Source organism: Ranitomeya variabilis, chromosome 4, assembly GCF_051348905.1.
Source record: "Ranitomeya variabilis isolate aRanVar5 chromosome 4, aRanVar5.hap1, whole genome shotgun sequence".
Lineage (NCBI taxonomy): Eukaryota > Metazoa > Chordata > Amphibia > Anura > Dendrobatidae > Ranitomeya > Ranitomeya variabilis.
In genome coordinates, this window is record NC_135235.1 from 418095916 (window position 1) to 418116888 (window position 20973).

The 20973-nt window shown below is 45.2% G+C and overlaps 1 protein-coding gene across 2 annotated transcripts in view; it reads left to right on the plus strand.

Moving 5' to 3' along the window:
• The window catches only part of TMC8 (transmembrane channel like 8), a 92041-nt gene that overhangs the window by 32602 nt on the left and 38466 nt on the right, over positions 1-20973 (plus strand). For both annotated transcript variants that reach the window (XM_077251351.1, XM_077251350.1), the window contains exon 10: positions 19599-19719. In XM_077251351.1, the coding sequence (XP_077107466.1) occupies positions 19599-19719 (121 nt within the window). The remainder of the gene's footprint in view (positions 1-19598; positions 19720-20973) is intronic.

The following is a 20973-nucleotide window of genomic DNA, read 5'->3' on the forward strand; positions in this document are numbered from 1 at the left end:
CTGTCTAGGATTCAACCGTTTGGGTCCTCGAGATAAGTCAAATTCTTGTGATCCGTCAAGACCACCACACGATGCTTGGCTCCCTCAAGCCAATGTCGCCACTCCTCAAATGCCCACTTCATTGCCAACAACTCTCGATTACCAACATCATAATTCCGCTCGGCAGGCGAAAACTTTCTTGAAAAGAAAGCACATGGTCTCATCACAGAGCCATCAGAGCTTTTCTGCGACAAGACAGCCCCTGCTCCAATCTCAGAAGCATCAACCTCGACCTGAAAGGGAAGAGAGACATCCGGCTGGCGCAAGACAGGAGCCGAAGAAAACCGACGTTTCAGTTCCTGAAAGGCCTCCACGGCCGCAGGAGACCAATTCGTCACATCAGAACCCTTCTTGGTCAAATCCGTCAAAGGCTTAACCACACTAGAAAAATTGGTGATGAAGCGACGGTAAAAATTAGCAAAACCCAAGAACTTCTGAAGACTCTTCACAGATGTAGGTTGAGTCCAGTCATAAATAGCCTGGACCTTGACTGGATCCATTTCAATAGTAGAAGGAGAAAAAATAAAGCCCAAAAAGGAAACCTTCTGGACTCCGAAGAGACATTTAGAGCCCTTCACAAACAAGGCATTGGCACGCAGGACCTGAAATACCATCCTGACCTGCTTTACATGAGATTCCCAATCATCAGAAAAGACCAAAATATCATCCAGGTACACAATCATAAATCTATCCAGATACTCTCGGAAGATATCGTGCATGAAGGACTGAAACACAGAGGGGGCATTAGAAAGCCCAAAAGGCATCACCAAGTACTCAAAATGGCCTTCGGGCGTATTAAATGCTGTTTTCCATTCATCGCCCTGCTTTATGCACACAAGATTATACGCTCCTCGAAGATCTATCTTGGTGAAACAACTGGCCCCCCTAATCCGAGCAAACAGATCGGACAACAGTGGCAAGGGGTACTGAAATTTGACCGTGATTTTATTTAGAAGGCGATAATCTATACAGGGTCTCAGAGAACCATCCTTCTTGGCCACAAAAAAGAACCCCGCACCCAAAGGGGACGAGGACGGGCGAATATGCCCTTTCTCCAAAGACTCCTTTATATAACTCCGCATAGCGGCATGTTCTGGTACAGATAAATTAAAAAGTCGTCCCTTAGGGAACTTACTACCAGGAATCAAATTTATAGCACAATCACAATCCCTATGAGGAGGTAGGGCACTGGATTTGGGCTCATCAAATACATCCTGGTAGTCCAACAAAAATTCAGGGACTTCAGAAGGAGTAGAAGAAGCAATTGACACCAAAGGAGCATCGCCATGAATCCCCTGGCAACCCCAACTTGACACAGACATTGCTTTCCAATCCAGGACTGGATTATGAGCCTGCAGCTATGGCAGACCCAACACAACAACATCATGCAAATTATGTAGCACAAGAAAGCGAATCACCTCCTGATGTGCAGGAGTCATGCACATGGTCACTTGAGTCCAGTACTGAGGTTTATTCTTGGCCAATGGCGTAGCATCAATTCCCTTTAGTGGGATAGGGAATTGTAAAGGCTCCAAGATAAAACCACAGCGCCTGGCAAATGACAAATCCATCAAATTCAGGGCAGCACCTGAATCCACAAAAGCCATAACTGAGTAGGATGACAGAGAGCAAATCAAAGTAACAGACAAAATGAATTTAGGTTGTACAGTACCAATGGTGACAGACTTGGCGAACCTTTTTGTGCACTTAGAACACTCTGAGATAACATGAGCAGAATCACCACAGTAAAAGCACAACCCATTCTGACGTCTGTGATTTTGCCGTTCAATTCTGGTCAGAATCCTGTCACATTGCATAGGCTCAGGTTTCTGCTCAGAAAATACCGCCAGATGGTGCACAGGTTTGCGCTCCCGCAAACGCCGATCAATCTGAATGGCCAAAGACATTGACTCATTCAGACCCGCAGGCGTGGGGAACCCCACCATAACATCCTTAAGGGCTTCAGAAAGACCCTTTCTGAAAATCGCTGCCAGGGCGCACTCATTCCATTGAGTGAGCACAGACCATTTCCTAAACTTCTGACAGTAAACCTCTGCTTCATCCTGACCCTGAGAGAGAGCCAGCAAAATATTTTCTGCCTGGTCTACTAACTTAGGTTCCTCATAAAGCAATCCAAGCGCCAGAAAAAACGCATCCACATTTAGCAATGCAGAATCTCCTGGCGCCAGAGAGAATGCCCAATCTTGAGGGTCACCACGCAACAAAGAAATAACAATTTTAACTTGCTGAACAGAGTCACCAGAGGAATGAGGTCTCAGAGAAAGGAATAACTTGCAATTATTCTTAAAGTTCAAAAACCTAGATCTATCTCCGGAGAACAGCTCAGGAATAGATATTTTAGGCTCTGACATAGGACTGCGAACTACATAATCCTGAATGCCTTGTACCCTTGCAGTGAGATGATCCACACTAGAAGACAGACTCTGAATGTCCATATCTGCAGCTGAATTCAGAACCACCCAGAGATTAAGGGGAGGAGAGAGGCTAAACACACTGTAGAGGAAAAAAAAAATGACCTCAGGACTTCTCTTCTCCCTCTTCTGCGATGCATTAACACTTTGTTGGCCTGCTGTACTGTTATGATCCGGTGGTAGGATCACCAAACTGACCTGACATGAAATGAAACAGGTTAAGCAAATGAGGCCCGCTAATACTAGATAGACAGAAGATAGCTAGGAATCTGTGCGGTCAGTACAAAAACTATCAAAAACTAACCACGCAGAGAATACAAGAACCCGCACACCGACTCACGATGTGAGGGGCGCACTCTGCACCCCAGAACTAACCAGCAAGCGAAAAATCACATAAAAGCAAGCTGGACTGAACTCATCATATACTGAGAAACGTTTTCAAGGAAATAATGAGCAAAATGAACAAGCAAGACTTAGCTTCTCCAGCAGGAGACAGGTCACAAGGGAGGTCCAGGAGAGATCAGAATCAGGACTGAGTACAACGACAGCAGGCAACAAGTGAAGGTCCAGGTGAGTTAAATAGGAACAGCATAGCAGGAAATGAAGCAGCTGAGCCCAGCCACAGACCAGCCATATCGCTAAAGGCCACCAGAGGGAGCCCAAGAACAAACTCACACAGTACCACTCATGACCACAGGAGGGAGCCCGAGAACGGAATTCACAACATACCCCCCATTCAAACCTGTGGGGTTGAACACTTGTCACCCCACATGGGGCACGTGACAGGGCTTCCACATATCCCTGTGACTTCCCTGCCCGATGCTCTACTGAGTAACCAATGTTTTATAGGGACCGGAACCATCGGTTGACAAGAGCATTCCTCCCCTTTGCGTTTCTCTTCCACACTTTGTTACGTGACCACCTACCTCTCTGTTCTCCATTGCAGAAGACACGCCCACTTTCCTGACTAATAGTAGTTTTAGACATTTCAAAAATTTTTTCAAAAAACCTGACCGTCACATCCAAACATAAACTAGGTGTGAACAGGTGCTAACCTAGATTCACCAACTCATATACAGTAGATTTAGGCCAGTTTTGGGTAGTCTTGACCTTGTTTATTTGGGGTTCGATAACCCCGCAGCTCATCCCATAACCTAAGTACCTGCCTTCTGGCCCTTGGTACTGTTTTTTCTGTACCCTTACCAGTGCCTCGGCGGCTATGTCACGCTGGATCACTGAGGTCCGTCACAGCAACTCTCGGCATACATCTGTATTTCGTCGTACCCAAACTCAATCCTCCCGTCGCTGCTGATTAGCGAGAGCTCTATTCATTTTAACCAGACCCCCGGCTACATCTTTGGCTGGTGCCAAAGAGATTCCCGTGGGTATGACCACAGTCACCTCCATGACCACACCATCCTGATTCCTCCAGGCTTTCTTTCTATACGTGAGTCTTTGCATGGGACCCTGGAACTAGCTGTACCACACTTACCAGGGGACATTTCCAGCTCGAGGTTCAGTAGGGTTTCCACGACCTCTCCTGCCAAAACCTCTAAGGGAAACTTATCGGGGTTACACTCTGTCCCTAGGTTGGTGACCCCTATGCCAGGTATCCCTGACTTGGGATCTTTGGGTTCTGCACCCGAAACACCATTTACCTTGGGAAGGTTGACCCTGGTCTCCCACAGGAACCAGAACAGGTGCAAGTCTCTTCCCAACACAGTCCCATATGGCAGAGACTTCACCACTCCTACCACATGTTTGGTGTCTCCACACGGTGTGGAAAAAATAACCTCCGCGGTTGGGTACTCCCGGAGTTCCCCATGGATACACATCACCTCCATTTTCTGTCCTTTGGGGTTGTCTCTGACAACAAGGGACCCATGGACTACAGTCACTAAGCTCCCCGAGTCCAGGAGAGCCTCTGTTTGGCACCCATTCATGAGTACCTGGCTTAGCTGGGGTTCGCTGTCGGCAGTGCCCACAGTGGTGGTACAGACTGGCTGGGCATATGTAGATACAGAGCGAGTAAACACGCAGTCCATGGGCTCAGATATAAGGGGGCAGTTGACAGCCACATGTCTGGGCCCTTGACACCGCCAACACTTAATCGCTGTGGCACGACTATACTCTGGAGCCGCTTTAGAGGAAATGGGACTTTTATCACCCACCCTTCGGGTTACTCCTTCATCACGGGCTCGATACTGGTTAGCTCCAACAGTGGTTTGTGGACTTTTCCCATGCTCGTGTACAAAGTCCTGAGAGGCAGTATACCGCTCAATCAATCCTACCAGCTGGTCCAGAGTGCATGGGTCCCCTTGCCCCACCCAATGCTGTATGGCTGCTTGCAGCGCCCTCACCAGTCGGTCAACCACCACCTTCTTTATTCTCTGGAGCTGGGTTAAGGTCTCAGACTGGAGCCATGTCTGTACCAACTGCAATAAGTCATACGCCTGAGACCTGGCGGGACGAGACTCTGCAAAGGACCACTGGTACACCTGCGGAGCACCCCTCACCTTAAGGATCTCCTCTTTACACCGCTGATCGCCCCTCACTTTAGGGGTCTTCTCTTTACAACACTGATTGCCCCTCACCTTAGGGGTCTCTGTCATGTCTCACGACTTGAGAAATCATTTAATATTTGCATTGCTTGTGTTTAATCCTTTTTTCTATGCAGAAGTTTGCCTTTCTCTGTATTTTGTCCCAACTCTCTCCCTGTAGTCTTGTGATGTATGTTTGTTCTCGCCCTTATTCTCCATTTTGTCATCATTCCTCCATCTGTATGCATCTTACTGCATGTCCTCTGTTGAATATTCCTTTTTACCTGCTACTTTCATCATAATACAAGAATTTCAGTTAAAGCAACCCTCTTTTCCTGGAGTCTTCTTACATGAGATCGTGGCGGAGTTAAGCTGTCTGATTAATCGGTATGAATGTGAGTACAGGTGAATACAGAAGCACCTAAAAGTAGAGGTCTATCCAGGCACTACTACGTTCTACATATCCATGAGTCAGAATAGTAAAAAGGAATATCCTGCCTTCAGAGACAGTAACTCAAGGTCTGTGCTGAACTTCAGTAAAAAGGACATTTCCCAGATAGATAGTAACCCAGTTTCCAGCCAGACCCCAGCGTGCATAGAAGCACACACCGCAGATAAACAGTCAGAAGTATAACCCTCATCATCCACTCTTCCTGCCTGCAATCAAATCATGTCTGAAGCAAGGAATACAATGTCCCTACCAGACTTACAAACACAGGAAAGAGACCCAGATCCCCATCCACCAGCTAGTGAAAGAGGAAAACGTACAGTCAAACCTACATGGAAAGTCATGGAGAATTTAGAGACTGCAAAAGGTGTCGTATATCGTGATGTGTCTTCACTGTGGGAGAAAGTGCTGAGTCACATAGACACTGTATCAAGGCCTGCTTCTCATGAGTTACCACTAGAGGGAGTCCTAGAACAATTATGCACAGCATACCAAATGTATATGGAGAAGACTGACCAATACATTACTCTCCTGAAAAAACTGAATCTGCCAGAGACTTTAAACGAATTGCAAAGTTTCCAGCAGCTTAATTCTGAAAGGGACTGCACCGTACGTGACATTAAAACCAAGATAGAGGCTAAAATTGCACGGACACCAGATGCATCAACACGCTCATCCAAATCGTCCAAGCACTCAAAACGCTCATCTAGGTCAAGTTCTTCAAAATATTCCACCCTCAGCGAGCAGCTTATAAGAGCACGTGCTAAGGCAGAAACGTCTAAGATACAAGCTGCCTTTGCGCAAAGGAGAGCAGAAATGGATGCAAATGCAGCACGAAAGAGAGCAGAAATGGATGCGGATGCAGCACGCAAGGAAGGTCTGGAGAAGGAATGTGAGCACGCAACAGCCATGGCAGAGCTAAGGATCCTGGAACGAGCTATCAGTGGGAGTCAAAGAGACAGCATCAGTTTGTGTGAAGTGCAGACAGAAGACCCTATTGAACGCACAAGAGACTACGTGCTAAGCCAAAATGGCGAACCGCAGATCATTACTAACACTCCTGATGGCGTTCATGCTTCTTCAGGGCACCAGAATGCCGATCCACTTACAGAACCCTGCATTCAAGGTCAGTACAATGCTCCCAAACTTGAACTTCCTTCGTATTCCAGTATGCGCCAAGACCCCGCATCTCACCAAACTCCACATGCTAATATCCACACGCAACCCAATATGCCGGCAGGTCATTATACTCTCGACAACCGCGCAGTGCCAGCTCCGCATGTAGCAGAGACTATACCCACCAAACCAGTTGCTGGACTAAATGCATATGCCTCTCCATACTTACCCACGTTTCAAGGCCAGGATGTCTCCACCCCTATGTACAACACCGCTCAGCCTACATTCGTGCATCCTAAGTCAGAAGGAACAGACATGTCCAACTTCGCAAGGTACATGATTCGCCGCGAACTTACTAAAACCGGTCTCACAAGGTTTGACGACCAACCTGAAAATTACAGAGTTTGGAAAAATGCCTTTAGAACCGTAACTAGTGACCTCGGCATCACTGCTGCCGAAGAGCTGGACCTGCTAATCAGATGGCTAGGACCACCATCCACTGAGCGTGTTAAGAGACTCAGGTCTGTACATATCAGTAATCCAACGGCTGGTCTCATGGCTGCATGGGAAAGACTAGCGAAAAACTTTGGCAGTCCAGAAGCCATAGAGGACGCACTGTTCAAGCGACTACAGAGTTTTCCAAAGATATCAAACGGGACACCTTCACCTTCCAAGTGTCACCCTATGACAAACCCTTTACCAAACGAGGAGTCCTATCTGTCATAAATAGCATCTATGATCCTCTCGGGTTTGTAGCACCCATCACTATTCAAGGCAAGATATTGTTAAGACAGCTTACGGCCGAGAACACGGATTGGGACACCCCGCTGCCAACTCAGAAACAGCAAAGGTGGGAGGCATGGAAGAAGTCTCTGGAGTTCTTAGAGCAACTCCAAGTCCCACGTTGTTATTCTCCAAGATCACCTTTGACTGCAATCAGAAGAGAAGTCCATATTTTCTCTGACGCATCTACAGAAGCCATAGCCGCAGTAGCTTATCTGATGACCTTAGGAGCCAACAATGTACATTGTGGTTTCATCCTGGGTAAGACCAAATTAACTCCAAAGCCTGCACACTCTGTACCCAGACTCAAGCTTTGCGCTGCGGTATTGGCAGTAGAAATTGCTGAAGTTGTACGAGACGAAATGGACATTACAATTGATTCCTTTACCTTCTACACAGACAGCAGGGTGGTACTCGGGTACATTCACAACCAAACGAAGCAGTTCTACACATATGTGAGCAACAGAGTAGAGCGCATCAGAAGTTTTTCTACCCCTGAGCAGTGGCATCACATCTCCACCGATTTAAACCCAGCCGACCGAGGTACAAGACTCACAGCTGCTTCTAAGCTTGGTGACAACATGTGGTTGACGCCTCCCAGTCTCCTGTACGAAGATTTCTGTGTGAACAACACCAAAAATGCTTATGAGCTGGTGGAACCAGATTCTGACAAGGAGATAAGACAAACTATCTCTGTTCACTATTAGTGTTGAGCGATACCGTCCGATACTTGAAAGTATCGGTATCGGAAAGTATCGGCCGATACCGGCAAAGTATCGGATCTAATCCGATACCGATACCCGATACCAATACAAGTCAATGGGACTCAAGTATCGGACGGTATCCCTGATGGTTCCCAGGGTCTGAAGGAGAGGAAACTCTCCTTCAGGCCCTGGGATCCATATTAATGTGTAAAATAAAGAATTAAAATAAAAAATATTGCTATACTCACCTCTCCGACGCAGCCTGGACCTCACCGAGGGAACTGGCAGCGTTCTTTGCTTAAAATGCGCGCGTTTACTGCCTTTCGTGATGTCACGGCTTGTGATTGGTCGCGTGCCGCCCATGTGGCCGCGACGCGACCAATCACAGCAAGCCGTGACGTAATTCAGGTCCTGAATGCAGAATTAGGCATTCAGGACCTGAAATTACGTCACGGCTTGCTGTGATTGGTCGCGTCGCGGTCACATGGGCGGCACGCAACCAATCACAAGCCGTGACGTAATTTTAAAATGCGCGCGTTTCCTGCCTCCCGTGACGTCACGGCTTGTGATTGGTCGCGTCGCCCATGTGACCGCGACGCGACCAATCACAAGCCGTAACGTAATTTTCAAATCCTGAATGCCTAGAATTAGGCATTCAGGACCTGAAAATTACGTCACGGCTTGCTGTGATTGGTCGCGTCGCGGCCACATGGGCGGCACGCGACCAATCACAAGCCGTGACGTCACGGAAGGCAGTAAACGCGCGCATTTTAAGCAAAGAAGGCTGCCGGTTCCCTCGGTAAGGTGCAGGCTGCGTCGGAGAGGTGAGTATATCCCTATTTTTTATTTTAATTCTTTATTTTACACATTAATGTTGTTTCGATACCGATACCCGATACCACAAAAGTATCTGATCTCGGTATCGGAATTCCAATACCCGCAAGTATCGGCCGATACCCGATACTTGCGGTATCGGAATGCTCAACACTATTCACTATACTTCAATGACATTTAGACAAGGTTTGAAGTCTCACCGCTTTGAACGCTTCTCAAGCTGGTCCTCCGTTGTACGAACTGTAGCTCGTCTTATCCACATTGCTCGCTGTTTTACAAAGGACAAGCCCTCAGGGTGCCATGGTTGGCACGTGTGTAAGAGTCGTCTTACTGCCGACGACATAGACCATGCTGGACAAGTCATCATCAGGTGTGTGCAACAAGAAGAATATTCACATGAGATTGGCAGTATTACCAAAGGAGTCAGTGTGTCCAAAAATAGCACCCTACTCGACTTGAACCCAGTAGTCGATCATCTCAAGTTTCTAAGAGTGGGTGGAAGTTTAAGTAAATCAAACCTATACGTTAAGGAGCAGAACCCTATCATCATTCCAGGTCGACATCACGTCACTACTCTGTTGATTCGGCACTATCACGAACGAGTACAGCACCAAAGCAGACATCTTACTGAAGGTGCCATCAGGTCTGCTGGCTTGTGGATCATGGGAATGAAGAGGTGCGTCTCCTCAGTTCTCCATAGATGTGTCAAGTGTCGAAGGTTACGAGGAAAACACCAACATCAACAAATGGCAAACCTCCCAGCAGATCAACTAAGCATGGACCAACCGTTCTCATATGTTGGTGTAGACGTCTTCGGGCCATGGTCGGTTGTTACCAGGAAAACTGTGGAGGAGCCGTGAACAGTAAGCGGTGGGCTGTCCTATTCACCTGTCTCAGTATCCGTGCAGTTCACATCGAGGTAATTGAATCTATGGATACCTCCAGCTTCATCAATGCCCTAAGAAGATTCTTTTCCATCCGGGGACCTGCCAAGCAACTCCGGTCCGACTGCGGTGCAAACTTTGTAGGAGCCTGCAAGGAACTGCAGTTTGACAACTTCTTGTCCGACAATGGATGCACTTGGGTATTCAATCCTCCACACTCTTCACACATGGGTGGATCTTGGGAACGCATGATTGGAGTTGCACGTAGGATCCTTGACTCCATGTTGCTGGACCATAAACTTCCCCTTACTCATGAAGTTCTGGTCACTTTCCTCGCAGAAGTGTCAGCCATAATAAATGCTAGACCTTTGGTTCCAGTGTCATCCGACCCCGATGCTCCAACGATCCTTACTCCAGCTACACTTCTTACACAGAAGACTGGTGCTGCTACAGTTCCGCCTGGGAATTTCGATAACAAGGACATTTACAAACGTCAGTGGAAGCAAGTACAACATCTGGCTAATGTGTTTTGGCATCGTTGGAAGACTGAATATTTGCACTTGCTTCAAAACCGTCACAAATGGCAGACGCCCAGTCCCAATCTCCAAGAAGGAGACCTTGTTCTCTTAAAGGACAAAGAGGCTCATCGTAATAACTGGCCAATGGGACTTATCACCAAGGTCCTACCCAGTGAGGATGGAAAGACTCGTAAGGTAGAAGTTAAGGTGACAAAAGGGGGCTCTACCCGAACCTTCTTCCGCCCGGTGACTGAACTCGTGCTGCTTCTACTAAAGGAAGACATCACATGAACTGAACATGCTCCCGACGTTGCTCACGGTGGGGAGCATTCCTCCTCGTTCCCTAGTTTTATTGGATATTGACATTTTCCATTGGATTGAATTGTTAATATTCCCATTGGATTCTGGGTTGGTGGAAGAGTTGGCATGTTTGCGGCTTCCCCAATCTGAAGATGGGTTTTATATACTTGGACTTATCTTTCGCTGTGATCTACGGGTCGACGACAACGAGTTTGACTTAAAAATGTTTGATGTTTATTATTGCATGCATGTTTTCTTTCCTCTTGCCTTTTCAGGTTCGAACAACTTCGAAGAATTACGGACATCGTGAAATCCAAGGATTTCAGACGGGAAGTGTCATGTCTCACGACTTGAGAAATCATTTAATATTTGCATTGCTTGTGTTCAATCCTTTTTTCTAGGCAGAAGTTTGCCTTTCTCTGTATTTTGTCCCAACTCTCTCCCTGTAGTCTTGTGATGTATGTTTGTTCTCGCCCTTATTCTCCATTTTGTCATCATTCCTCCATCTGTATGCATCTTACTGCATGTCCTCTGTTGAATATTCCTTTTTACCTGCTACTTTCATCATAATACAAGAATTTCAGTTAAAGCAACCCTCTTTTCCTGGAGTCTTCTTACATGAGATCGTGGCTGAGTTAAGCTGTCTGATTAATCGGTATGAACATGAGTACAGGTGAATACGGAAGCACCTAAAAGTAGAGGTCTATCCAGGCACTACTACATTCTACATACCCATGAGTCAGAATAGTCTCCTCTCGCAGAGCCACAATCAGCTGCAAATTCAGCTCACATGTTCTCTGCTGCTGCTGGCACAGTAGCTCCTGCTGCTGCCGCTGAAACTGCAGAGCTTCTTGCTGCTGCCGCTGAAACTGCTCCTGTTGCCTCTGCTGAGTGAGGACCAACTGCTTTTAAAGCTCCTCCATTTCTACAGCGGGATTGAGCTGTAACGTTGCGGGCTTGGTCACTGACATGCAGCATGCATTGCGGTATGTCTCAGTTCACACCGCCTGCATTCTCCACCATATGTAGTGCAGTGGAATTCACCTTGTGCAGTGATGATGCAGTGACCCAGGAAAGTTCAAAGCAAAATGTTTTAATGTCCAACTCGCAGAAAAATACACAGTACACGATATCCTCCAGATCGCAGATGGGAAACTTATCCTTATCAGATTGCAGCTGATAAACACACCAGTCCACCTCAGAGACCGGTTGCCGTGGGTGACTGCACCGCCGTGTACGCTGTGGGTGCTCTCAGCTCCGCTTGCCTGTATTGCCTCACACACGTGGAGCTCCGCAGAGCCTTTTGCTCTGCACTCTTGCAAAACCAAACTGACACTGACACACCCAACCCTCTGCTTCAAGGGGTTTTACAAGGAACCTGTGGCTGTACGCCACATGGAAAACCCGGCCGGGAAGGAAACGGACTGCCCCACTACCATCCTATAGTCCACTTAAAAAATAAAAGCCCAGCAGGTTTCTTAAATCTGCCTTGGAGAAATAGCTTGCCCAAGAGCAACACTTGCTTTTATACTGCATTGCAATCACAGCTACGCCTGTGACTGCAATGCACTCCCACGGCCTTAATACGCCTCCGTGCGCATCCTGGGGGGATACATAGCAATTCTCGCATGTGACAACGGTCACTGCCTCACATCAGCTAATTCTTCTCTTTTCTCTGCTCTGTTTAAAAACAGGAATTCTCTTGTCCCTGCATTTATCATCCCCCCTCTTCAACTCCTGATCCAGCTGCTTCGCTCCTCCCCCTTCTGGGAACTTTTGCAGTGACTTATTACTTATCCAGTTTCTACATAGAGCTTAATCGATGTGAATACTTTTCTGCCCAATGATGACAGAAGTATTCTAGGAGTGATACCTTTATTGGCTAACTAGAAAATAATAAGGTATCACTCCTAGAATACTTCTGTCATCATTGGGCAGAAAAGTATTCACATCGATTTTTCTGGCTAACACGGTACCACATTACAATTTGTTATAGTACATAGAGCTTAGAAAGATTCAGGTAGTGAGTTTTTAATCACGTGATGTCATAGACCTAATGGAAAAGAGAAGATTTAGACGTGTAGAAAGGCAAACGAACAATTGTAAGTACACAGTGCTATATAATAATGTATTGCAATAATCATTAGAGGATAAACATTTTGATTTGAGTGCTTCCTTAAATAGATAGGGATATAGGATGAAAATTACTTTGTATATCAGACCACCCCTTTAATGTCCTGATTTTTCTACAATCTTCTGGACTTGTTCCTGTCTGCTTACCGTTGTCCTTTTTTAAAAGACTACAGTTATCCTTTGCTCTCCATAGCCCTTAACAGCACTGGTTTACCAACCGTATTGTACCATACAGCTGCAATATTGCTTGTCTTTTGATCAGTACTTTAAAGAGTCTTTTATAGATCCTCAAAAAAGTGTGTGTGGGGGAAGCTGTTAAAGGTAGAGTTGGTGTGTTTGACATTACGTTTCCATACCTTGCCTGGTAACCCACAATCAGCCTTGTGTGATTCTTCCATCTAATTTTCCAAAAAGACAAGCATCATAAGGTATACAGTATGTTTATCCAGGGTTCCATCTGATGGCATTTTGGTCCTTTGTCTCTACTGTAATACAATTCTGCTTTCATCTATGACAAAGGACTTTTAGAAATGATATACACATTTGCACCCAATTATCTTCGCTCTTCCCATTTGTCTGCCCTTGCCTCAATGCTGTCTCTTATGAGCGGTGTGTGGCCTTCATTTTTGTTCCACAAGATGTCCATGGTATGTGGGTTTTGAAAAAAAAAGGCAAAAAATCCTCTGAAAGGTGGCTCCAATAGAAGATTACACTATATACAGTCATTTTTGTTGTTTTGTGTGAAACAAACATTGTGTAGTCATATATCTCTATTAGGGCTTGTGCAGATGACCGTATTATTGATCAGAGAAAACATTGGATGCCACCCCTTCCCTGGGCGATGCTTCCCCATGCCACCGGAATGCTGTGATCTTGTTTGATCGCAGTGTTTCAGGGGTTAAAGTGCCGAGAGCGGTCCCTCCCTGCGTGCTTCCGAGACCCTCAGAATAACGTAATGTGAAAGCGTTGTTCCGAGGGTCTACTCCCTGCAGGCCCCCGGATCCAAGATGGCCGCGGGGTCCTTCAGGGCCCTGCAGGGAGGTGGCCTGGCTGAGAGCAGGACATGAGAAGCCTCCTTCATTGCCTGCCAGATTGCTGATCTGAAACAGTGCTCTGCAAAGTGTCAGATCAGCGATCTGACTTTATATATTGATGTCCCACTCTGGGATAATGTAAAAAAGTTAAAAAAATTTAACATGTGTAAAAATATATATTTTTTAATTCCTAAATAAAGAAAAAAAAATAAATATTTTTCCAAAAATACATTTCTTTATGTAAATAAAAAAAAACAATAACAGTACACATATTTAGTATCGCCGCGTCCGTAACGACGTGACCTATAAAACTGTCCCACTAGTTAACCCCTTCAGTGAACACCATAAAAAAATAAATAAAAAACGAGGCAAAAAACAATGCTTTATCATAATAACGCTGAACAAAAAGTGGAATAACACGCGATCAAAAAGACAGATATAAATAAACATGGTAACGATGAAAATGTCATCTTGTCCCACAAAAAATGAGCCACCACACAGCACCATCAGCAAAAAAATAAAAAAGTTATAGCCCTCAGAATAAAAAGACGCAAAAATAATTATTTTTTATATAAAATAGTTTTTATTGTGTAAAATGCCAAAACATAAAAAAATATAAATGAGGTATCGCTGTAATTATACTAACCCGAAGAATAAAACTGCTTTATCAATTTTACCACACCCGGAACGGTATAAGCGCCTCCCCCAAAAGAAATTCATGAATTGCTGGTTTTTGTTCATTCTGCCTCGCAAAAATCATAATAAAAAGCGATCAAAATATTATGTGCCCTAAAATGGTACCAATAAAAACATCAACTAGTCCCGCAAAAAACAAGACCTCACATGACTCTGTGGGCCAAAATATGGAAAAATTATAGCTCTCAAAATGTGGTGATGCAAAAACTATTTTTTGCAATAAAAAGCATCTTTTAGTGTGTGACAGCTGCCAAACAAAAATCCGCTATAAAAACACGCTATAAATAGTAAATCAAACCCCCCTTTATCACCCCCTTAGTTAGGGAAAAATAATAAAATAAAAAAAATGTATTTATTTCCATTTTCCTATTAGAGTTAGGGTTAGGGCTAAAGTTAGGGTTGGGGCTAAAGTTAGGGTTGGGGCTAGAGATGGGGTTAGGGTTTGGATTAAGTTTATGGTTGGGATTCGGGTTGGGATTAGGGTTAGGAGTGTGTCAAGTTTAGGGGTGTGGTTAGGGTTATGGTTATGGTTAGGGTTAGGATTAGGGTTAGGGGTGTGTTGGGGAAGAGGTGTATTGGGGTTAGGGTTGGGATTAGGGTTAGGGGAGTGTTCGGGTTAGAGGTGTGGTTAGGGTTGGGATTAGGGCTAGGGGTGTTTTCGGGTTAGGGTTGGAGTTAGAATTGGGGTTTTTTCAGTTTATGCACATCAGGGGCTCTCCAAACGCGACATGGCGTCCGATCTCAATTCCAGCCAATTCTGCTTTGAAAAAGTAAAATGGTGCTCCTTCTCTTCCGAGCTCTGCCGTGTGCCCAAACAGTGGCTTACACCCTCATATGGGGTATCAGCGTACTCAGGACAAATTGGACAACAACTTTTGGGGTCCAATTTCTCCTGTTACCCTTGGGAAAATACAAAGCTGGGAGCTAAAAAAATCATTTTTGCAGGAAAAAAAGGATTTTTTATTTTCACGGCTCTGCGTTATAAACTTTAGTGAAACACTTGGGGGTTCAAAGTTCTCACAACATATCTAGATAAGTTCCTTGGGGGGTCTAGTTATCAAAATGGGGTCACTTGTGGGGATTTTCTACTGTTTAGGCACATCAGTGGCTCTGCAAACACAACATGACGCCCGCAGACTATTCCATCAGTTTGCATTCCAATACACCACTACTTCCCTTCCGAGCCCCAATGTCCGATCTCAATTCCAGCCAATTCTGCGTTGAAAAAGTAAAACGGTGCTCCTTCCCTTCCGATCTCTGCCATACGCCCCAAACAGTGGTTTACCCCTACATATGGGGTATCAGCATACTAAGGACAAATTGCACAACAACTTTTGGGGACCAATTTCTCCTGTTACCCTTGGGAAAATAAGAAATCGGGGGCAAAAAGATCATTTTTGTGAAAAAAATGATTTTTTATTTTTACGGCACTACATTATAAACTTCTGTGAAGTACTTGGGAGTTCAAAGTGCTCACCACACATCTAGATAAGTTCCTTAGGGGGTCTACTTTCCACAGTGGTGTCACTTGTGGGGGGTTTCCACTGTTTAGGCACATCAGAGTCTCTCCAAACATGACATGGCGTCCTATCTCAATTCCAGCCAATTTTGCATTGAATAGTCAAATGGCGCTCCTTCCCTTCCGAGCTCTGCCATGCGCCCAAACAGTGATTTACCCTCACATATGGGGTGTCAGCGTACTCAGGACAAATTGTACAACAACTTTTGGGGTCCAATTTCTCCTATTACCCTTGGTAAAATAAAACAAATTGGATCTGAAGTAAATTTTTTGTGAAAAAAATTCATTTTCATTGTGAAAAAAATTCATTCATTTCTAAAAATTCTTCTGAAGCACCTCAAGGGTTAATAAACTTCTTGAATGTGGTTTTGAGCACCTTGAGGGGTGCAGTTTTTGGGTATTTTCTATCATATAGACCCCGCAAAATGACTTCAAATGTGATGTGGTCCCTTAAAAAAAAAATTGTGTTGTATAAATGAGAAATCGCTGGTCAACTTTTAACCCTTATAACTTCCTAACAAAAAAAATTTTGGTTCCAAAATTGTGCTGATGTAAAGTAAACATGTGGGAAATGTTACTTATTAAGTATTTTGTATGACATATCTCTGTGATTTAAGGGCATGAAAATTCAAATTTGGAAAATTTGGAAATTTTCAAAAATTTTGCCAAATTTCCATTTTTTTCACAAATAAACGCAAGTCATATCAAAGACATTTTTCCACTATCATGAAGTACAAGATGTCATGAGAAAACATTGTCAGAATCACCAGGATCCATGCAAGCGTTCCAGAGTTATTACCTCATAATGGGACAGTGGTCAGAATTGTAAAAATTGGCCCGGTCATTAAGATGCAAACCACCCTTGGGGGTTAAAGGGTTAAAGGGAACCTGTCACCCCCAAAATCGAAGGTGAGCTAAGCCCACCGGCATCAGGGAGAGGTTAGATTACTCACCCAGGGGCGGACCCGCTGCGGTCTGGATCCGATGGGTGTCGTGGTCCGGTTGGGGGCCTCCCATCTTCTTACGATGACGTCCTCTTCTTGCATTCACGCCGTGGCTCCTGCGCAGGCGTACTTTGTCTGCCCTGTTGAGGGCAGAGCAAAGTACTGCAGTGAGTAGGCACCGGGCCTCTCTGACCTTTCCCGGCGCCTGCGTACTGCAGTACTTTGCTCTGCCCTCAACAAGGCAGACAAGGTACACCTGCCTCGGAGCCGCGGCGTAACTGCAAGAAGAGGACGTCATTGTAAGAAGATGTGAGGCCCTGGACCGGACCGTGACACCCATTGGACCCGGACCGCAGCTGGACCGCCCCTGGGTGAGTATAATCTAACCTCTTTTTCTCATCTTTCAGGATACATCGGGGGCTTATCTACAGCATTACAGAATGCTGTAGATAAGCCCCAGATGCCGGTGGGCTTAGCTCACCTTCGATTTTGGGGGTGACAGGTTCCCTTTAAGCACAGTCATGAATGCAAGAGGTCTCACCATTATGACACAAAACTTTCTATCATCCAGTTTCCTGAGAGCATATTCCATGTCCTCCTTGTGAAAATAAACTCCACACGTAATTGATGAGAAACAACTGGTATTCATTGTTCCCACATGTGGCTTCCTCCACATTCCCTAGTTCCTGGATTAAAGCACGTTCAATCCGTCAAAGCTGTCGTTCTGTAGTTTCTGTTTCTTGTTGAGGCTATACATCTTCTTCCCAAGGCTGAGTTGGTGGGGTTGGACATAGTGACGTCCAAAACCTGCTGTGCATGCCTCATCAATGGTCTGCTGGGCCTGTCTGTATACCTCCCTGGTTGTGGAGCCCTGGACGGTGTGTGAGAATACCAGTCACCTACAGCGCCCCTGGTTCTGCCGGGCTGAGTAGTATCCCACTGCTGCCACCATAATGTGGAGACACAGGGGGTCAACGGGCAACTCGAGTCCACTAGCCGGAACAACATGGACCAGGGATCATCCTGCCGAATGCCCACTCTCCCTTTAATGTGGACGTAAGGCTACTCAGACAACACAGGATGAGGGTAAAACAGTGTTGCAATGCTTTATTGAACCACAAAACAGACAGACAACACATAGAACAGTCCCAGCACAATACCCAAGATGGTGCACATTACAGACCCTCAACCTTCAGCTGACTTGCCGGAATAATAGGAGCTGTGACTCAGATCTTCCAGGGTTGCTACCCCACCTGTGGCACGCACACAGAGAGGAGGTAACAACAAGCATAGGAAGATGACAGTCCATTGAGGTACAAGGCCAATTAACCTGAGAGTCACAACCTGTCTTCTCAAAGGTATCCATTGTTCAGCGTTGGTCAATGGAGCAGATCTGTATTCTTCCAACTGGGACAGAAAAGGTTTTTTCCTGTAGAATGATAGATCCATGTCCCTCGTGATGGTGCCATGATGAATTGGCTGCTGTCCTGTCTCTGGTCCTTTGGATGTATGGATGTCTTGGCAGAATCTCTGACTATCTCTCTCTGTCTTTTTATACAGAGGCATGTAACCTATTTTTAGGCTTAACAAGTGTGCCTCATTCAGTATTTACAGTTTTCTTGACCAACCAGAAATCAACACTTAAATTCAAAAGCCAACTGTCATGATCCAGACCGGGTTTTGAGTCCTGTCTACCCCTTTTCTGGTCTGGTCATTTCAGAGGTTAACTTTGCTCTGCCTCATTCTGGGTTCAGGTTTGCTATTTATTGCTGCTGCATCCTGCAGGCGGTGTCAGTTATAGTTTCTGCCTACGGCATGAGTAGCTGACCTTGCTTAAACCCTGATTTGTCCTGCTGCCTTTGCTGACTGTGCCTGCATCTGTTTACTCCCCTCTTCATGTCCTGACTCGGCTTGGACCCTGACCTGCTTTCATCTCTTGTCTTTGGTATTTCCGCTCCTGACCAGTATTGATGTTTTTGGCTTGTCTCTGACTCTGTGTTTGTTTATTCCTTTTGTACTGCGCTACTGACAAAAATCGACCCTGCTTGCTTCACTATCTTGCTGCCAGCTGGTGGTAGCCTTGCTGCTGCGCTGCAGGTCTGCTCTGGCAGTGTGCAGTCCTCCCGCCACTCTATTGCCATCTATTGGAGCTTGCATCTCACTGCATAGCAGTAGCTGACACTAACATACAGATAACATTCTTTTATTCTTGGTTTGCTAAAAACAGTTGTCTGTTTAATTAAGATACAATACTGTGTGTCTTCACATGAGGATTTGAAATGATCCTACTAAATGCCTATCCATCTGACAGTCCAGTAATTTTACGATGCAGATACGTGAACTATTATTTTGATCTAGCAGTTTTTCTTGTTTCTTGCTGCCAAGAATTACGTTTAAGAAAACTTCCTACCAAGATATTTTTTTGTACTTTTCTTTTTCCCGTTCTACTCCTGAATATAGAAGGATTATGCTTTGCTGTGGGAAGGGGATCTCTTTAGTGATGAAGGTTACTAAACAACTATAGTCTACTTGTGGATATGGCTTTCTTCCTGACCATCTTGGCCTCCTCAATGCTTTTTCCTGTGTATACTTGACCTCTAATATTTTGCCTTTTGTTTCTTGCTATATTTGAAACTCAATAAAAATGCTTTAAACATAAATCTTCCTTGCACAGGTATGTATTCCTCAGACTCGGAACTTTGGCAATCTTCTTACTTACTCTAGGTCAAAAGATCCTATGCTTAGGAGTTTCCAAGGCACCATGTCAGATGTGTGGCTACAATATAAAATTTCAGGTGAGCATCAGCGTTTGTAAACTATTTATAAGAGCACACTTGTGCCATCAGTAGACTGCAATGCTTACACCCAGAATGGCAGCTGGCAATGTCACAGCAGTTAACTGGTCACCCATGTGTTTTTTTGTTGTTGCACCCACGTGAAATACCACTTATTTTAGCTGCAACATTCTACCATGTCTGTTTCTTTTTAGAAAATTTTGAAGCATTGCAAATGGGCATAAATATTGGAAATTATATTTTAGAATCATCCATATTCATTAAGGCTAGGTTCACATTGCGTTAATGGCAATGCGCTGACGGCATCCGTTACATAGCAGCACTAGCGCTATGTAATGGATGCGTTAGCGCACCCATTAACTGCCATTATGTAGCGCATCGCTAACGCATTTCATAATCGACATGCGTTAGCGATGTGCTGTCATTCTGTGATGGACCCTTGGACGCGGTCTGCAGTGTTTTCGGGTCCGTCACCGCTAGCACAGATGGAGCATCTGCGCTAGAGCGATCGCATAACGCGATCTTTAAAAGGTATTTGCGTTGCGCAGTCCATTCAACGCATGCATTGAACGGACTGCATTAACGCAATGTAAACCTAGCCTAAAGGATATGTGCTGACTACCTCATGAATATGTTCTAACGGCAGATGTCTCACAAGAGAAAAGCCCCTTCCAGAGGTGTTTGGGTATGTGCACATGTTGCGGATTTTGCTGCGAATCTGCAGCGGTTTTGACGCTGCGGATTGGCAGCAGTTTTCCATGAGTTTACAGTACCATGTAAACCTATGGAAAACAAAATCCGCAGTGCACATGCTGCGGAAAAAACAGCTCGGAAACGCTCCGTTGTTTATTCCGCAGCATGTTCATTCTTTGTGCGGATTCCGCAGTGCTTTACACCTGCTCCATTATAGCAATCCGCAGGTGGAATCCACACAAAAAACGCAGAAAATCCGCGGTAAATCCACAGGTAGAACGCAGTGCTTTTTACCTGCGGATTTCTCAAAACAGGTGCAAAAAAATCCGCAGGGATTCCATCTACGTGAGCACATACCCTTTTTAGGGTTTGCGCACGCATCATCTTCTTTAGATTCCGCCTGGAACACACATAAAAAGTGCCGCAAAAAATGAACGTAGTGTATAGCAATGTAAAAATGACATTGCTGTGCACATATTCAGTGTTTTTTACTTTTAACTGTTTCATGGTATGGAAACCATTTACTACTCATACTCCTTAGAGTTGAAAAAACAGTGAAAA